Here is a 19,899-nt window from a genome sequence, read left to right as displayed (position 1 = left end):
ACGGGTCGAGGCGGTAGATTAGAACGACGCAGATGTAGAGAATGAAGCCCTGAGCAATGATCAGGTCGATAAGTTTGTTTCGAGCGATTCCTTTCCAGTCTGGGGATGGGGGGAGGGTCGAGGGAAATTTGAGGCTGAAAATTATCCAAATTTTAGTACAAAGAAACGTTTACTAAATACAGGCTCGTTTACTAAATACAGGCTCGTTTACTACAATTAATCGCTTGCAATACTAAGGGTTTGATATCGAGAGAACGCTACATTCCAAAGTTGAAATCGATATACATACAGTCAATAAAAGAAGTATTCGTAACCCAAGCATAGGGTTCAGGACGGAAGCCCTAACTTTCTCATGCGATCTTCAATGTTCATGAAAATTTGAACAGATACCACTAATCGCATCTAGTTACAGATTCCGTTCTCATTTTAAAGTTAAATTCGCAGGTAGCAACACTGTTGCTCGATTTTCACCGAAAGGTGAATTTTCAACATCAAAAAAGTATTCGTACCCTTGAAATTTATAATTCCTCCTGGTTCCGGTTTGGATAAATTTATTCAAATACTCAATTTTATCATATCGGGCAACTCAATACCTACACACATAAAAAGTTTCGAAAAGTTAACTGATCAGCTTGGCTGGGAAAATGAGATTTTTTACGAAATGTGGCATATCCTTGGGAAATGAGCCCCGGATGTACATAGATAATTCAAAAATCAGAAGTATTATCAGATTCTAGTTACATAATCATCAAGAGACTTGTTGAAACAGAAATTGCTCAAATTCGATGCAGAAATGTGTCATGTAATTAATTTAAGCCTGCACGCCAAGCCCTCCAACATGGGGGAGGAAGTGCAGTATGTCCTTCCAAAAATCGAAAAAAATATTTCGAACATTTTCTTTGTTCTGATGCATGACTCAACTCAAAACCTACCGGTTTTAACCAAAAACAAACTTCGGTTATCAAAAGTAGCTGACAAGTTAAGCCGAGCTTAATGATACGTACGAATATATTTCAAACGCCAACAACACAAAAACAATGGGAGGGAATGTATGTGACTTGGAAAGTTGTGTTTTGCTGATTTGACCAGAATCAAATTATTTGTTTCATATGAAAGTAATTTAGTCTAGAATAGGCTTCATAGTGCATGCAAAGGGTCAAATATAGCCCAACTACTAAAATAATAAAATGATATACTAAATTTTTAATTTCACAAGTTCTTCTACAGCTTAAATGATTCCGGATTTTAATTATCGGAACGTGCTATTGGTTAAAACCGGTAGGTTTTGAGTTGAGTCATGCATCAGAACAAAGAAAATGTTCGAAATATTTTTTTCGATTTTTGGAAGGACATACTGCACTTCCTCCCCCATGTTGGAGGGCTTGGCGTGCAGGCTTAAATTAATTGCATGACACATTTCTGCATCGAATTTGAGCAATTTCTGTTTCAACAAGTCTCTTGATGATTATGTAACTAGAATCTGATAATACTTCTGATTTTTGAATTATCTATGTACATCCAGGGCTCATTTCCCAAGGATATGCCACATTTCGTAAAAAATCTCATTTTCCCAGCCAAGCTGATCAGTTAACTTTTCGAAACTTTTTATGTGTGTAGGTATTGAGTTGCCCGATATGATAAAATTGAGTATTTGAATAAATTTATCCAAACCGGAACCAGGAGGAATTATAAATTTCAAGGGTACGAATACTTTTTTGATGTTGAAAATTCACCTTTCGGTGAAAATCGAGCAACAGTGTTGCTACCTGCGAATTTAACTTTAAAATGAGAACGGAATCTGTAACTAGATGCGATTAGTGGTATCTGTTCAAATTTTCATGAACATTGAAGATCGCATGAGAAAGTTAGGGCTTCCGTCCTGAACCCTATGCTTGGGTTACGAATACTTCTTTTACTGACTGTACATAATCTGCGAAATTTGCTTACACAGTTCTCGTTCCATCTTGGCAATACAGTTGAATGCATACGTCCCATTTTTATCAAATTTGCAAACCAACACTTCCAGGAGGAAACCAAACGTTGAAGACAACAGCCACCCCAACGTTCCTAGCGTTACGAGCAATGAGACCTGCACAAATCCAAACAGCTTCCCCAGAAGGAGACATAACGACGCGGTGTTTAGCATGTTCAGGAATACGAATACAGAAATCATCCAAGAAATAAGTTCCTTCGAAATTGGTGTGATAACCAATTTTTTCTGGGCGACGTCCCAATCTACAGGGCACGTCCACAGAAGGCTAAAATAGGACTTGAAACGATTCAAGGGCTTCTACATTAGTGGGGTCACACCCATGATGAAAATAACCAAATAATTAAATTTAAAATACGGCCAGGACGAATAAACTGATTAAAAAATACTTGAGAAAATTTTAAAACCGAAATCTACTTAACTTGACGTAGGTTTTAATTCAATTGACTTTGCAATTGTGTGCGTGCATCAATAAACCAACTGTGAAGGACATTTGGTTACGGGGAGAATTAAATGTTATTCATTTATTGGCATTTGAAACCCGTAACTTGGGATGTACACAAGTCGCAAGGTTGTAAGATCGAATTAAATTATAGGACTGTATATGTATACACAGCATTTGTCAGTCATCATAACCAGGGGAACCATTTATCTGCTAATCATACTCATGGTTACATACATACATTTAGAGAGATAAATAATAATTAGTAAGTGAAACTAAATATGTCGGATAATTTTGATAACTGATGGTCTCATCCGTTAGGCAGTACATAGTATAGATATTCTGATTAGCGAACAGCACGTGGCGAAGACTAAATATATGGTATATTTCAAAACATATATTTATTAACAATATGCCAATTTTCGAATAAATTAAATGAAACTTACATTTTTCAGTTAAAAATGATTTAAGTGAATGCTAAAAAACGAAAAATTTTAATGCAATATGCACACATATGTACCGTACTTACATATACATAGTTATTTCTGAATTTATCCTATGATCGTATATTTATCTTATTCAGTAATTTTCTTCATATTAATGTAAGTTTAAAGCGTTTCATAAATAGCTAAAGTCACTAAGCGTCTAATCCATTTTAATCTAATTGATTAAAGGTGTTCATTATTTGCTCGTATGATTGCTACCGTAAAATACTTTACGAGGTAAAAACCAAGGGATCAAGCTTCATAAATTGCGATCCCCTTGTAACGCGATTTTCGTCATCATATAACAATGTCAAAATCATAGATCTATGTCAAAATTATACAACGTCCAAAGAATCTTTTAACTGTCGTAAGATACGAATTGTAAGATAAATAATTAGTACGATTACATAGAATACCATAAGAATACAAAGGATATGAAGGAATCATGCTGATGAATAGTCTTGATATTCTTCTATCGCGGATTTTGGATTTATCCCACTAAATTTCAGAGTTCCACTAATTCATCGCTCCAAATAATTCAAACTCCTCGTCAAATCAATCGATAACGTTGCGGTGATCGTGTAACTAATCACTGCGGAAAAGTATGCCGATATCATGGACCTTGTACACTTGTACAAATTGTAACCATTAATTCCTCCATAAAGCGCGATCACCTGTATCGAACGCAACTTTCTCCTCAAATATTTCACATCATTCTTCACCCCCACCATGCCGTTCCTCCACGTGGCATGGATTTCCTTAGAATTTTCATAAATGTCCGTGCACAACGGTAACATCATTACCATCGCGGCTGCAATAATTCCCGCGATCAGGGGAGCATGCAAGTAGATCGAGATATACTAAAAATGATGCGTTTTCAGCGAAATAAAATTAAAAAGGACGCTAAACCAGAGACAAGTAAATTGACACGTGGCAAGTGCGGGAGTTACGAAATCGTACCCTATCCCGAAAACTAGTTGGCAGGAGGCATAGTTGAGCAAGTGGGTGGCAATGGACTCACTGTTTTTCCAAGTTTTTCTGGAAGTAGCGGCCTTTTCAAGGGCTGAAATGCAGCTCAAAGCAAGATATGCGGCTATAGTTGCGGTGGAAATGATGAAGGCTGAGATCCGGGCAACTTGAAAAATCGGGATCCACATCGTGACCCGGAAAAGGTGAAGGAGGAATTTGACGGGTAGTGAGATTAGGGCTGGAAGGATGGATTCTAATTGGTAGTACGGGTCGAGGCGGCAGATTAGAACGAGGTAGATGTAGAGAAAGATGGCTTGAGCGAAGAGTAGGTCGATAAGCTTGTTTAGTGCGATTCCTGTCCAGTCTGGGGTTGGAGGGGAAGGACGAGTCAAATGGGACCCTGGGAAATAAAGATGTACAGATTTTAACCTCATTGTGACCATAATTCTTCAAAAAATCTCCAGAAAGTACGTACAATATTGTTGTCATGTCATAACCATGTCTTGTGGCAACCAATTTTTCATGGTTATCCATATTCGTTTAATCAGTATCCAAGTTTTGAGGTTTTTTGAGGAAAAACTAAAAAAATCTACTTTTTAGCATCGCTCCGTATATAAATATAGATCACATTTCAATATTTTTTATATTTGCTTGAAAATTCTACTACGAAATACCAAACATTTGAGAAATTTTCGTCTCATGTAAACAGTACACAACTTTCTTGTTTTGCTTTTTCGATCTTCTACGAGTTCTACGTATGGAAACTGTTTAGGGGTGTCCGGATAATTATTGTGCACACTGTACACTCCAATAAAAATCCCATATAATCTGGAAAAATTGCTTACACAATTTTTGCTCCATCGATGAAATACAGTTGAATGCATTCACCCCACTCTCTGCAAATATCCATCCCAAGACCTCTATGAAGAAGGCGAACGTTGCAGGCACCCACCATCCCAACGCTACTAACGTTCCGGACAGTGAGAGTCGCACAAATCCAAACAGCTTCCCCACAAGGAGACATAACGACACGATGTTTAGCATGTTCAGAAACACGAATACAGAAATCATCCAAGAAATAAGTTTCGTCGAAATTGGTGTTATAACCAATTTTTTCTGGGTGACGTCCCACTCATTCGGGTGTGTCCACAAGAGGCTGAAATATGACTTGAAACGATCCAAGGCCCTCCATACCAGTGGGGTCACACCCATGATGAAATTAACCAAATAATTAAATACAAGTATCAGGTCAGGACAAGTAAATTGAGTAAAAATATTTTTTGTAAGTAGCAATTTCAAAAACGATGTCTGCCTTGCCCTAGGTTTTAATTCGATTGACTTTGAAATTTGTGTGACCCACTACCTCTCAAGGGTAAGTTGTTACATACATTGAGAATTAAATGGTATTCATTTAAAAACCGTAATTAAATATGGGAGTTTGTTGTTGAGCTACCAAAGTTATTGAGCTTAAGTCACTTTGAAACTGGAGTTTGTAAAATGGAATTAAATGACGGGAAGTTTGTAATTCAGGACAATTTACCTGCAAATTATGCACATCCATCCACAACGTACATTTTTCGATCTAAATAATAATTAGGACATAATTGAAACTCGGTAGCAGTAATTTTGATCACTGCTAGTTTCATCCTCAAGCTGGTAGTGAATAAATAAACATAGGTATGTATTCTTATTACTGAGCAGGACGACATGAAGCAAGTGTGCATCAGAGGTCAACGCCGCCGCGCCGCTAGACGCCGAACCGTTTTGACGCGCCGCCGCCGCCGAGAAAATCTGGTCGGCGCGCCGGCGCCAATATTCGGCCGCCGATTTACATTTAAATCTGATGAATTTTTTAATTTAGTGTATTTTTTAAAGATTTTTTTTAACTTTTTTTTACAATATTAACAGTTTTTTAAATATTATTTTTGTTTCATTTTGAAAATTGATATTTTAAAAAGTTTCGTATTGAAATTTACCAGATCACATTTACGATACCATCAAATTCAAGTTCACTACTTGACGCTCCAGGCAAGAAATAGGGACATAGACTTATTACCTAGTTTAAACACCTAAAATAGGGATGTATGAATAGTAAAATTATGTAAGAATGTTTACAACCAACTGCGTGAAATGGAAAAGCCGTGATATTTGACACAGTTTTAATGAGCACCTAGAATGGTCAAAATTTGACCGTCAAATATAGCCTGTTCAATTTTTCTCTAAAACTTGTCTAACGTGCATGAAGAAACACTTAATGAAAAGATACATTCTCCAAGAAATATTGCAGATTTTAGATTATTAGCAATTCTAATTTAGCGTGTTTCAGATCCTTCCTATTTAGCGTATATACGTTTAGCAATTTATGTAGGCGCCGCCGAACATATTTAATCACCCCGCCGTGGCGCGCCGCCGCCGCCGACCAATATACATTTTCACGCCGCCGCCGCCGCGTAAACCGTCGGCGTTGACCTCTGGTGTGCATATGTACATACATACATACTGATATGTACCTACTTCGATTAATTTGTCCATCCGTCCCTCAGCTACGTGAATTTTTATGTATGCTGGAAGTTCCAGCCTGGAACTAATGGAACTCAAAAACAAATTACACGAAAATTTTCTCCATGTCCTTTTTTACCACCCTCTGTATTTAGAGTAGGTACATCTTATATACCTTATGCTATTTACATACATACAGCTCTATGGGATACATAGGTAACAATGCAAAGTAAAATGGGCGAGGATAATAGATCGTTTATGGTGACAAGAAAAGACGGAATGCGTAATTACAATTTAAGTTTATGCACGTAATTACTGTAAAATATATATTACAAAATACTCCATAGTTAGTGTTTATTCAGCATTTATTTACATATCACGTGGCATATTTTTAATTGATTAGTTGAAATTGAAAATGATTTTTTTAATGTCCAGAACTACATACAAAATTCTAAAAATTGCATTCAAATTTATGCAGGGGATTTCATAATTTGCTAGGCTAACACTATTCCCCTAAGCCAACCTATATATGTACCTACGTATTAACTACTCTGTTATACCGATTATGGCTTTGTTCCACAAACTATTTACATTAGAGTCGAGGGGTCGACAAGGGTGACGTTGGACGACTGAAATGTCACCGAACCCCGCAAGTCGCTCTATCCCTGATAATGAAACCCCCTCCCTATATCAATCGACAACGTCGCAGTGATCGTGTAATTCAACACGGCAGAAATATACGTCAATTTCGTGGATTTTTTACACTTATAAAAATTATAACTATTAATTCCCCCATAAACCGCGATTACCGATATCGACCTTAACTTCCTCTTGAAATATTTCATATCACCACTAATTCCCAACATGCCCCTCCACTTTGCATGGATTTCTCTACTATCCTCATAAACATCGACCAACAGCGGCAACGTCATTTCCACCATGGCTGTCATCATCACCGCAATCACGGGGTAGTACAAGTAGACGATTGAGGCATCCAGCAAATGATGCATCTTGAGCGAAATGAAGTTAAAAAGGACGCTAAACCAGAGACAGAGAAAGCTCGAGATTGCCATCGTGGGGGCATACCCGATCCCGAAAATTAACTGGCAGCGGGTGTAATCGAGCAAATGGCGGGTAGTTGCATCCTTGTTGGTCCAAGTTTCCCGGGAACTGGTGGCCTTTTCGAGGGCAGAGATGCAGCTCAAGGCGAGATTCGCGGCTACGATGGACGTCGCGAGGATGAAGGAGATGATCCGGGCAACTTGAGAGATTGGGATCCACGTCGTGACCCGGAAGAGGTGGAGGAGGAATTTGACGGGTAGTGAGGCTGGGTATGGGAGAAGGGTCTCTTCGAGTATATAGTACGGATCGAGGCGGAAGATTAGGACGAGGAAGATGTAAAGAAAGATGGATTGGAAGAAGATGAGGTGGATTAGGGTGGTTAGAGTGAGGCCTTTCCAGTCGGGAGATGGAGGGGAAGGGCGAGTGATACGAGAGGCTGAAAATAAAGCGATGTTTGTATGTAAACGTAGGAAATTTTTGGTATCAGTTTACAAATTCAGATACGGTAAAAAAATATGAAAGAAACTACTGTACTACAAAAAAATCTTTTTTTGCATGCTGTTTGAACGAGTAAATAATATGCACGAAATAAGCGCCATCTAACGGACAATTCGTGTAGTCAAACTTAGTACAATGGTAAACTCTATGTAGGTGGTGCCTATTTAGTTTTTTTGCACCTCGGAATTTCTGACAGTATAATATAAGAAAGTTTCAATAAATAAGGAAAACATGCATAGAAAAGGTGAAGAAAATTCAAGAAATCTAACATTACTACCATAGGGCGGATATGTATGTACCTAAATTCCTCAAAATATGTATGCAATATGTGTATAAAAACTCAAAAAATATGCACAAAAAAATGTTTTTCGACTTAAATTTCCTACTGTGTTTACGTTTCATCTTCGAGAAGAATCAAGTTTTTAACACTCTTATAAGCTAATTATATCAGAGGAACATCTCATGTTCATTTTAAGACGCATGCTGTGACACCAGCTCCACTTCGAGATTTTCTGGAGTAATTTTTTGGCAAAGAAAACTGATAAAATGTGTCAAATTGGATTTTACACTCGTTCGCACGAATTGAACGCCATTATCATAAAAATATAATTTTAACAAGAGCTTAAATTTTGATTGATAAAAAATATTTTGGTACAAAGACCTGGGAAGACTTTTAAAAATATTGATATTTCAAAAAAAAACCTCGAAATATGTTGAAAAATATTCAATATCTGCAAAAATCCTCAAAATATGTTTGAAAATATGTATATGTACGCAAACCTGAAAATATGCAAAATATTGAAAACTATGTTTGAATTTACAAGATCATGCTTGGATGATATGTTATAATACGAAGTCTTCATACGATCTGGCTTAGTATGAAAAAGTTATAAATACATACATATCCGCCCTCTGAATGTATTAAATGTAGGACAAAAAGGAGAAAATAATTATTACCTGAATTGTTACCCTTATACAACTCTTGCTCCAGCGATAAAATCCAATTAAATGAATTCGTCCCACTTTTCGCAAACTTGCAAACCAGCACCTCCAAGAAGAAGGCGAAAGTTGAAGACACCCACCACCCCAACGTTACTAGCGTTACACTAAATGAGAGCTGCACAAATCCAAATAACTTCGCCACAAGGAGACATAACGACGCGGTGTTTAGCGTATTCAGCAAGACGAATACGGAAATCATCCAGGGAACAAGTTTCTTTGAAATTGGTGTTATAACTAATTTTTTCTTGGTGACATTCCACTCCACAGGGTACGTCCAGAGGAGGCTGAAATAGGACTGGAAACGATCCAGGGCCTTCCACATTAACGGAGTCACACCCATGATGATCACGAAATTAATCAAGCCTAATTAGAAAAAAATGTTCTAGATATTAAGGTGGGACAAGGTGTAAATAAATACACTTTTAGAAATTCAGTATTAAAATATTTAATATCAAGCAGTATTCATGTATGACTACCAAAATGGTTTTGATAATTAATACCGTTTAGTAATAGCTAGATATTTATGTAGATGTTACCGTATCGGTAGGAAATTTCTATTTTTATACGGAATCCGTACAATTTACCAAAAGGTATGTAGCAACTACAATACTGATTAATCAATACATATTTGCGTAACTATATCAGATTTCTAACAGGGTAGATTGCCAGTTTTTAGCACTTTTCCAATGTGAAGCGATATTCCGAGTTGGCATTGGCTTTAATTTAATTGGCTTTGAAATATTGTGGCCTCAACTCAGCAAAGGTAAAGGACCTTTGGGGTCTCGAGGAGAATTAAATGCTATTTATAGAATGCGGCATTTAAAACTTAATGATTTGCAGGGAACGTTTTTAGATACCTACATATGTTCATAAATATTTGTCAGGTTTTAGGATGTGACTCTAATGTAATGATCACTCTCAAACTTAAAGGGTGGGTGTAACATTTCAATAAATTATTGGCACGTGGCAACGTAATTCGCTACGAGGATACATAATAATTTTCCAAATTATACTACTGAATTGACGGAGGAAAAAGTATTTAATTGAAAACTGAGGAAATACTTATTTTTTTTAATACGCGATTTTGTCTTGTTTGGAGGCAACAGTTTTCATGGTGCGTATTAAAAGACCAGAAACACAAATTTACTTGTATTACTATATTTATATTACTGGGAAACTCGACGTATTATTATCCGTTTTAAGAAATTAATGAAAACCTACGTATGTATATACATATATATTCATCTTAATTGTGGGTATCAATGTAAAGCAAATTATCTATATGTAGGAGTTGCGATATGGAAATTGGTGAAAAATGTTACCTACGTACAATTGTATAAGTTTGAAAAACGGTAATAAACAATCTTGCAACATGTAAAATACAAAAATTATACAACAATTATACAACTGTACATATGCATGTAAATAATTGCATGAATACGGGAAACGGGACTAATCTGTAGTTTTCTACGATTCTTATTTTCCACGGAGTTGACGGAAATCTAGACCAACATTTATCATTTGGTAAAGTTTTTATTAACAATTATTAGAAGCAAGGAGTAATTAGTACATATGTAGGTATGTATGTAAATATCTGTAATTATAAATTTCCTCATAACAAAAATATGTGTGGAGCAAAACATGTATTTTTCAAGTATGTATATGGACAAAACAAGCTTAAATTTATTAAAATGCAATTCAAATCTAGAAAATATCTGTAATTTATATTGCACTTGTTCCGCGATACTCATCCAAGATTTTGGTTGCTTCTGTAAGACCCTGAAAATTAGATGGGATAAATGTTTAGGAAAACTGTTAAACTGGTTGATAAAAATTACTGATGTATAACAAAATGACTGAATACTTACTTCCAACTCTAACTTGATGTACGTCCTTTGCTCAGAAATGGCATCAGCTTCACGAATTAATTCGTCCACCTCGGGGCACAAGTGGGTGGCCTGAAATTAGTCAAATACATATTTGTCGTGTACATACATGCATACATACGCCATTTTTTGCAAATTGCAAATTGAGTTTTGCAGTGTTTCGCTTCTTGCTGGTTTGCATATAGCAAAGCAAGAAATGCGGTCAAAATGTCTGCAAAAAACACTTTCTTCCACCCGAAACAGTGCGAATATCCCCAATTTTACTCCCTCCTTACCAACGTGATGCTCAACTTATCCACCGTGGAATAGATGAGGGCATGCAGCAACGACTTGGGCACGTGGTCTTGCACCTGTCTTCTTACAATGTTGAAAAACGTTTCGATCAAGTCCCTCACAATTTGGCAGAGCGTGGTCTGCTGTTGGGTAAAGGTGGAATTGGGGTCAAGTGAGAATGCCTGACTTCCCGAAAGTGTGAGCAGCGCGGCGCCATTGTTGTCCGTTAAAATATGGCTGAGCGGCATGTCGCCCAGCCCAACGGTGTTCACGGTCCCCATTTTCTCAGCCAGTTCGGCGCGATACGTTTGGTCGAACGTTTTCGCGCAGGAGGCCTGGATGTCGATGTAGGTTTCCATAATGTCGCGGGTGACGCGCTCGTTCGCGGTGAGCAGGTCGATGACGACCGTTTCGATGGCGTCGTTCACGGTGAGGAAGCGCTGCTCGTAGGGGAGACATTTTGCTATGGTTTTTCTCATTTCGGTATGAACCATGTCGACGCAGTGGAGCGCGACTGGTTTCATCTTCGCGACCTCTCTTTTGATCAAGTGTTGGAGGGCGATCTGGAAGAGGAAGTTGTGAATTTTATTAAAAATTTGTAGAGATGGAGATAAATTTGGGTAGGAATTTTTTTAATGGGCGTGACAGAAAGGTAACCTATTTATTTAGTAAAAATTGACAGGAAATTATGACATTGTTTAAAATTTGAAAAATAGTAGAAATTGAAAACGTTTCCAAATAATGTATCTGAACATCAAATTTACCAACTACAAGTTTTGCCCATTTTAATAACTAAAAAGTTTTGCCCATTTTACAAATTCCAACCAGTACACATTACCAGTACCATTACACACACAAATCCGGTAATAAAATAGTGCCAAGTGGTATTATTTTATCATCATCACTTATGCTTATCAAAATGGTATTGATAACTTTGATAAGTAATACGGTTTAGTAATAGCTCGGTATTACAGCTTTACCATATCAGTAGGAAATTTTTACGGACCGGTATAATTAAAATACCTGGCGGTAGCAACATCAATACCAAGAAAGTAATATCTGCCTGACGATACCAGATTTTTCATGGGGTACGAATTCTACAAATTTTTCTACTAGTTTAGCGTACCTGTGGATTAAACAGTTCTGACGCGACGCCTCCCGCATTTCTGACTGCGATCATGATTTCCTCGTCAGAAATTCCAATCAGCGGATTTAACAAGGACAGGTCCTTCGCGAGGGTGTGCTGAAATATGAAATCGATATTGGCCCCTGCCGTTAGTTCGCTGGGGTCAATGTCTGTTCGCCCTTGTCCGTCGAATTGGGCTTTGTAAACTTTTTCGAATTTGTTCAAGATGGTAGTTAAGCATTTTAGTTTGTCCTTCGTGGACATTTTGTCAGTCGCTTCTTCACCAAGGTCGGCGAGATCTTGTTCCCGCTTGCGGAAAAGGTCCTTAATTTTGGCCTGGAAAAATAATTTGACAAAATTTTGAAGGTGTATTTTGTAATCGAATTTTTGGAAGACAAGAATTTAAATTTTGTGTGACATTTTCCCCGAAGACGATTAACGAGGGACTCCGAGGTCGTAAAACTCAGCACATTTTAAATCATTTTTCGGCTCTGGGAATTTATTTTAAAATTCTGGATAAAAAATTTCAGAGCTGGGAGTTGTATTTAAATTTAAAAAAACACTCCAGATTTCGACAATTTTTGGAGTAGATCTTAAGATTTAGAAGCCTTCAGAAAATTTGAACTCATTGAAACTGGCATCAAAAACAGATCACCATTCTAATAATCAAATTCCTGGCTAAAAATTAGTCTAGCAGAATTTCAAAATAAATTCCCAGAGTTGAGAAATGATTAAAAATGTGTTGATTTTGATTGACCATTTTGGCGATGAGTTATCGAGTCCTAACTTAATGCGGATTTTATAAATTGTCCCGGGGTAAAATTGCACATGATGGACAAAGATGCAAATTTAGTTAGCAAAGCATGGAAAATTGCTTACATCCAAGGCTGGAAAACACTTTTTGATCCGACTTAACAGAATTTGATTCAGACGGGATGCCAAGAATGGCATGCCGTGCCGGTCCGCTATCTGGGTGTACTTGGCTTGCAGCAGTTGTCGTTCTAGGGCAAGAATTTCATCAGCAGTGACCCCATTGTCGAGGTCTTGTTGGGATCTGGCATATTAAAATGTTGGAGTTATTAGTACTTATCTTAAGCGTGGTAAAAAGTGACAAGTACATTAAATACAAACAATATTTATAAATTATTAACAATTGGCAAAAATTTATAATAATTTGTATTGTTTAAAAATGCAATTAAACCATTTCTTAATAATTGTATTATAGGTATTACTCGAGCATGAGAAATTCGTGAGATGAATTTTTAGAGAAATTTGAGACCAATCGTCTCACATTTCTCCAAATGGGTTTTTACTACTTAAGGCGGAATAGCATGCTGGCTGATGCGGGGTTTTTTGTTTGAATTGTTGTGTCTCAACTTTCCCTTCCTCCATGTATTCAAATGGCGATTTTGAAAAATGTTCACCGCCTTTCGTTTTTAACAATATGAAGATATTAATGCACCTAAAAATCGGTAATTTTTAGGCTTACATAGTTAGGAGATAAAAATTTTGATTTTTTTTCTTCAACAAGAAGATAAATATAAAATAGATGAAAAATAATCAATAAAATTTAAATATTTCCTCATTGAAGAAAAAAATCAAAATTTTTATCTCCTAACTATGTAAGCCTAAAAATTACCGATTTTTAGGTGCATTAATATCTTCATATTGTTAAAAACGAAAGGCGGTGAACATTTTTCAAAATCGCCATTTGAATACATGGAGGAAGGGAAAGTTGAGACACAACAATTCAAACAAAAAACACGTGATACAATGCCACGTTAACCACAACTGTGCACAGGACTTTATGTACTCTCAATTCGGGTGCAGTTGAACTTTTACAAAAATTGAGAACTACGCCAAAAACTACGCCAATGCCAGTCTCAAATGGCCTCAAATTATTCGGATTAGAGACTTTGAGACTGGCAGTGGTGTAATTTCCCAGAATTCTCAATTTCTGTAAAAGTTCAACTGTGTGCGAGTGGAGAGTAGGTAGGTACTAATACAGAAATTCTCATAAATCCTTAGTCTTACAAAATTTCGAAATGCTATAAATTTCCAACAAATCTTGGATAAATAAATACCCCCAAAAATATTATAAGCATTATAAGGCTAAAAAATTTCACCATTAAAATTCAAATTGTTTCATAAAATTGATTTAAATTACCTATTCATAACTCCAACGAAACCCAACTTTAAGGGAATTTTCTTCCCTGCCAAGACATCTTCCAAGTCGTCCGCTTTGTCCAGTTTGGTGACCACGCCTAAAGTCCGCTCTTGTTCGGGGTCGACCCTCTTTGCAAAATTGATACTTTCTGAATTCGCAATTTCCACATCGCCCGCTGACACGGCCAAAATGAGGGTGTCTGGTTGGGAAATGTAGTCAAAAACGAGTTCCTCCACCCTTTCCACGATGTCGTCGGGCTGTCCATCGGTCACATTCTGAAGTAGATTTTTTATGAAAATTATATTAAATAATATAAGCAAATTTATTTTAGAATAAGAAAAGCTGGTTAAGAGTTTGCTAAAAAACGTTCTTAGCTAATTTACACCGAGGTTAAGAGAGAATTTGAAAAATTTTGTGAAGAACAAATTCTAAATATTGATGGAATTTATGATTCCTTCGTATCCTTAGCATTCTTCGTATTAGTTCGTATAGTAAAATATGTAAGTTACGACGGTTACGAGATTTTGTAAGCGGAGTAAGATTTCGTCAGCAAAAATCGCTATGGTTACTATGGTTACGAATTTTACAAAGCTTTACACCTTGTTGTTCTTCATAACCTACATACCTATTTTACGATACGAATTATATTGTTGTGAATACCCTGATTATAACTTAATACATGTATTAAAGAATCAAAACCTATTTGGAATTTAACAATATATTTCTTAAGAAAATAAAAATCAGAAACAGTAGGGACGAAATTTTAATTTAAAAGTATGTTTTTTTTACTAAAACCGGAAATCTGTTTTTATTTAGAAACCGGAAATTGTTGATATAAATATGTTATGAACCGACCCACCTTGACGAGTCCGGGGAGATCGACGACGGTGAGGGTGAGCACGTTTGGTGAGTAAACGCTGAGGAGGATGGGGTCATGAACCACACCCTTTCCGCCCCCCGTCAGCTCATCTGTCCTGCGCAGAATTTCCGCCTCCACCTGCTCGATCTTGAACTTGGTCCCCTTCTTGTGCTCGAATTCGCAGTACTCTTCTTTCCCTGAAAATTAAATTATTGTCGGATTTTTTTAAAATTGCGTGTCAATTTACCCCAAAAAGTCTAGTGCTTGAAACTTTGTGTAATAATATTAAGAATCGGTCGTTATCTATTTTGAAATGCTGGAGCATTATGCAAATAACGCAGTTAAATATTTACATGAATGATTCAATGAGGGTATTCATTACTTCCTCGTGTTCTTAATATCGTAAAATAGTTTACGAAGGAAAAAGGAGGGGTCAAGTTTCGTAAAAATGGTAACCTTGGCAACGCGATCTTTGATGACAAAATCTGACAAAATTTCGTAACCGTCGCAACTTATTTTTTTAGTATATGAAGAATATCAAGAAGAAATAATGAATATACTCAATATTTAAATGTAGTCGAAATTACTAAAGGTACATCCATATGTAAATCATCCTATTTATTAAGACAATTCACCCAGTTCTTGGTAACTTTTCAAATCCGTATTAAAGCACATAAACTTTTACAAAATATTAAACATTTAGAAGGACAACTAGTTTACACATTTTTGCAATTTTGCTCACCATCAGATCCTTCTAAATATTTGTTACAAGCTTTTAAAATTATTTTAGAAGATTTACGAATTTTACAAAGTTGTCAAGGACTGCGTGAATCTTGGCGTTAATTTTTTTTACAAAGCTCGTGTAAAAATGGTGTCACACATAAATATTTAAAGATTTCGATAGATTTTACCATTTGGAAAAATAGTGGCGATAAAATGCTAATTCATAAATTTTGCTGGTATACGTAGATACATATTACAGTTGTACATAAGCATGCAATTGCGGAATTCACTACTAGTTTGTCCCCATATGTTAGCATCGCGTCATAATTTTGAAAAAAATAAATTCCCAACTACTAGCCCTGAATTCCCAACTACTAGCCCTGAATTCCCAACTAACTACTAGTCTTAGAAATGAATTTTAAAGCCAGTTTTTTGAGAAATTTTGTTTTTGTCCGTTAAAAAGTCGTGAATACCATTAATGACTTCATAAATATTTTTATCACTCGTACAAAGTGCAGTCTGGTGCCGATATCGGGCTATTTTTATAATCTGGATTTGGAAGGGTTTGGCTAAAAGAATGTACTTTTTTTTACCTGGACGATTGTTGAGCATGAGAACGATGGGACATCGTGTCACGATGTCCTTTCCTCGGGGTAAAAATGGCTTGCCGACTAATCCCTCCAGCACCGAACTCTTCCCAGAACTCTGGAAAATTTTTAGATATTCCAATTTAGTCCAAGTTTAGAATAAGTTTACTTAATAAGTTCAGGTTATGAAAAATGTGGCATGAAATCGGATTAGGCATGTCCAAATCGTCTGGAAATAAGGTTAGGTACCTTTGAAATTTGCCTTTAGGTACACATTTTTCTGGAATGTGGATAAATGGAATTTCTAAGAATTTGTACATATTTATGAACGTACTAGCGTATAGCCCGGCTAAGGCCGGGTTCTAGAGTTCCAGTGGGGGGTGTGCCCAAAGCGAAAAATCCGTCATACTATATTTTAAATAATTCCCAGTGGAGACTTTGTCATACTACATACATACATCAGACTGAGGGTTTGCCCAAGTCATACTGCATTTTAATTAACCTGGTCACAGTAAAATTTGATTCCCCCCTGTGGAAGTAGTTGAATAGCTAATTACTTAAATTCCCGTCGCGCGGGAGTAACTGCATAGCTAACTATTTAAATTCCCACGCTTCACGCTCCCGTTAAGTTCCATAAACCCCGTTAACTTCTACAATTAACGCCAAGCTATTGACGGATTCGGATTCAGCGTCAAAAATACATTCGAATTGATATGCGACATCACGAATAAGCCAGATTTGGACACCACGGTCACGGCGAGGTCACGGGGGCCTCGCAGGTCAAAACCATTGACGGCGTTGGATTCAGCGTCAAAAATACATTCGAATTGACATGTCACTCGCTGTGGGTAGAGTTTCTCAAACTAAAATAATTAATTGTGTTTATCACGATCACTTATCATGATAACCACTATTGATGAGTGATGTATGTATGTGGGGTGTACATGTTCATGTATTCATTTATTCATGCAGTGCAGTGCATGCATGCAGTGGTTGCTCCGCTTCCTTCTTTGTCTACTGTATGGGGCAATTTGCATTGCGAAGACGGACCCAGGGACCCAGGGATCATACTAACACTTTATTAGAGTAGATTCTACACTTTTAGAAATCCAATATTTAAATGGGACTAAGTAAATTAAGTCCATCTACCTATACGAAAGTGGTATTGATAAGTAATATAATATGGTAAGAAATAGCTCGGTATTAAGTTTAGTTTTACCATATTAATTGCAAATTTTTATGAACCGAGACATGCAATTTTAATAACAGGCTGTAGCACCTTTAATACCGAGAAATTGATACCTGCCTGACTATATGTACGTATTTACAAGAGTTCTAACATTGTGTACAAAATGTATTAAGATGTGTATGAATTTTTGATTAATAAAATTATTACGATGCCAAAATTTCCTTACATTTTACATAAGTATTTTAATCTAAATGATGAAGCTTCCCATTACCTGACTCCCCAGCACGGCGATTTTTGGCAGCTGAATCGCAGACGCCACACTCGTCCCAGTTTTATCAAAGACAGCTTGTAACTTATTTATGACGGGAATTAAACGATCCATTTTTCAAAATCATTTATGTAAATCAGTGGAGACTTATCAACGTAAAAATATTTGTAGATAGCACGATAATGCAACTAATTGATGACTGGGAGTTTGGATGAGTTGGTGCATCTCTTTTATTCCGAGATTGGCATCCCGTCTGATAAAGACGGGATGCCAATATAATTCCGTCTGAGGGACCGTGCAGGTTGGAGGTTGTAAATCATTCGGGAAATATGAGACGAGGAAGGAAGATAGCCATACTTATGGGAGCAAAGTGATTGTGACATATGCAAAACAATGACCTGACCCCCACTCATATGAAGATTCTTTGTGCAAGACCCCCGACCTAGCTGAGTCACCGTGTTACTTGCATGATAAGCATTCGTCGAGTTTATCAGTGTCGCTATTTTTTGACATGCCTATGCAATTTGGTCTGTCGACTATGTATGTAAATTTGGGTGGGATAGGTACACTCTTAAAAATAATTTAGAAAAGTAAATGCAGTCTGAAATGTATGTATATTAAGTGAACTAAATTAAATCCAGAGTAACGTTAGCTTGATAAGAAGTAAAATTTACTCAGGATTTACTATAATTTAAATAATATGCAATTTAGGGTGCAATTACATATGCACATACACATTTTTCAAGAGGGTAACATTATTTTTAAGAGTGATGTGACTATGCAGAGCTGGAAATACTTAGTCATGTGTGTATTACATAGTAATGAGAACGTATTTTTACACGTAATCCTGGACAGGATGTGATAAGCTACATGGAAATGTAAGCGATTCTCAGGTTTGCAACGTTCTCATGGGATTTGAGTGTGATTCATGAACCACATTGGAGAAAAGATGAAATCAGAGCTACATACATATTTTGGCGAGACATAATTTTTAATGCAATGGAGACAAACGGGTTAGCAATTTTTATCAAGACTCATGAGAAACCATTTATTAATTGTCGTTCATGACAAATTATGTATGTACATAGACAGACATGCCTCGAAATATATATGTATCTCGAAAATGTAATTGGAGACAAAATCTCTGAATAAATTAAACTACTTAAATCCCCGTCTGCAAGCATGTAAATAAACGTGGGAATAATTGTTACATTGCATTTGTGCAGAATAAGTATGTATGTAAGACGAGATGTGAACATTTCTCGCCTTGCAAAATTTCTTGGTATATAATTTTTTTGCAGACTATGTAAATTCCTTCATGTCCAATTTATTACTAACAACTTACATATGCAGGCAAATTCTTACGGCCGTTCATGAATGTATGCAAAATTAAATTCTGTAGATGGTTTCAGAAGACAAATTGACAAATATAGAAAAAAAGTCGATTTTCATATCGAAATTAACACAACTGAAAATTCCATTAGTTTCCGAGGTCAATTAAAATACCGACATGTGTTTGGTTATGAAGGCTTAGTACTTCATATTGAACAACTTGTTCTTTACATGGTACTCGAACATACATACATAAAGGATGTCAATAAGATAAACTTGACCCCTTCCCCATGTTTTGACCTGTGGGTCATGTACCCCGTAATTCACACGAGATACCTCCTCATCTGCCCCATATGTACCATACCCATCGCATCTTTCATGCACCGTCTCTTTCGGGCATACAACTTTCCAGCGTATTAATTTATTCATTTATAAATATCTGTCTCCTAACAATCAGTAACCTCCAGTTTGAGAAATTAGTTCCAAGTAAATATTTTATTTCCAATTAAACCGTGTCCGTATTTTAAGTGGAGGATACTTAA

General features: G+C 36.5%; 1 protein-coding gene across 1 annotated transcript; it reads right to left on the bottom strand.

Moving 5' to 3' along the window:
- Positions 1–10,466: 10,466 nt before the first annotated feature.
- Positions 10,467–18,214, bottom strand: LOC110860796 (dynamin-1-like protein). The gene is made up of 9 exons (XM_022109908.2): positions 18,029–18,214; positions 16,575–16,686; positions 15,259–15,455; positions 14,400–14,674; positions 13,112–13,286; positions 12,233–12,568; positions 11,109–11,669; positions 10,816–10,905; positions 10,467–10,726 (listed from the first exon to the last, which is right to left on the bottom strand). The coding sequence occupies exons 1-9, from the start codon at positions 18,137–18,139 to the stop codon at positions 10,670–10,672; spliced, it is 1,914 nt and encodes a 637-aa protein (XP_021965600.1). The 5' UTR covers positions 18,140–18,214; the 3' UTR covers positions 10,467–10,669.
- Between the last annotated feature and the right edge of the window lie 1,685 nt (positions 18,215–19,899).

The sequence above is a fragment of the Folsomia candida genome, unplaced genomic scaffold, assembly GCF_002217175.1.
Source record: "Folsomia candida strain VU population unplaced genomic scaffold, ASM221717v1 Fcan01_Sc034, whole genome shotgun sequence".
NCBI lineage: Eukaryota > Metazoa > Arthropoda > Collembola > Entomobryomorpha > Isotomidae > Folsomia > Folsomia candida.
Note: the sequence above shows the minus strand (reverse complement) of the source record. Positions and strands in the feature narration are given on the sequence as shown.

Bases quoted from the DNA above. Each gene is read 5' to 3' on its own strand.
- LOC110860796 (XM_022109908.2), bottom strand. From the start codon at position 18,139: ATGGATCGTTTAATTCCCGTCATAAATAAGTTACAAGCTGTCTTTGAT. The intron at 16,687-18,028 runs GTAATGGGAAGC...AAAATTTTCCAG, and splicing joins TCGCCGTGCTGGGGAGTCAG to AGTTCTGGGAAGAGTTCGGT. The intron at 10,727-10,815 runs GTAAGTATTCAG...TCTAATTTTCAG, and splicing joins ACATCAAGTTAGAGTTGGAA to GGTCTTACAGAAGCAACCAA.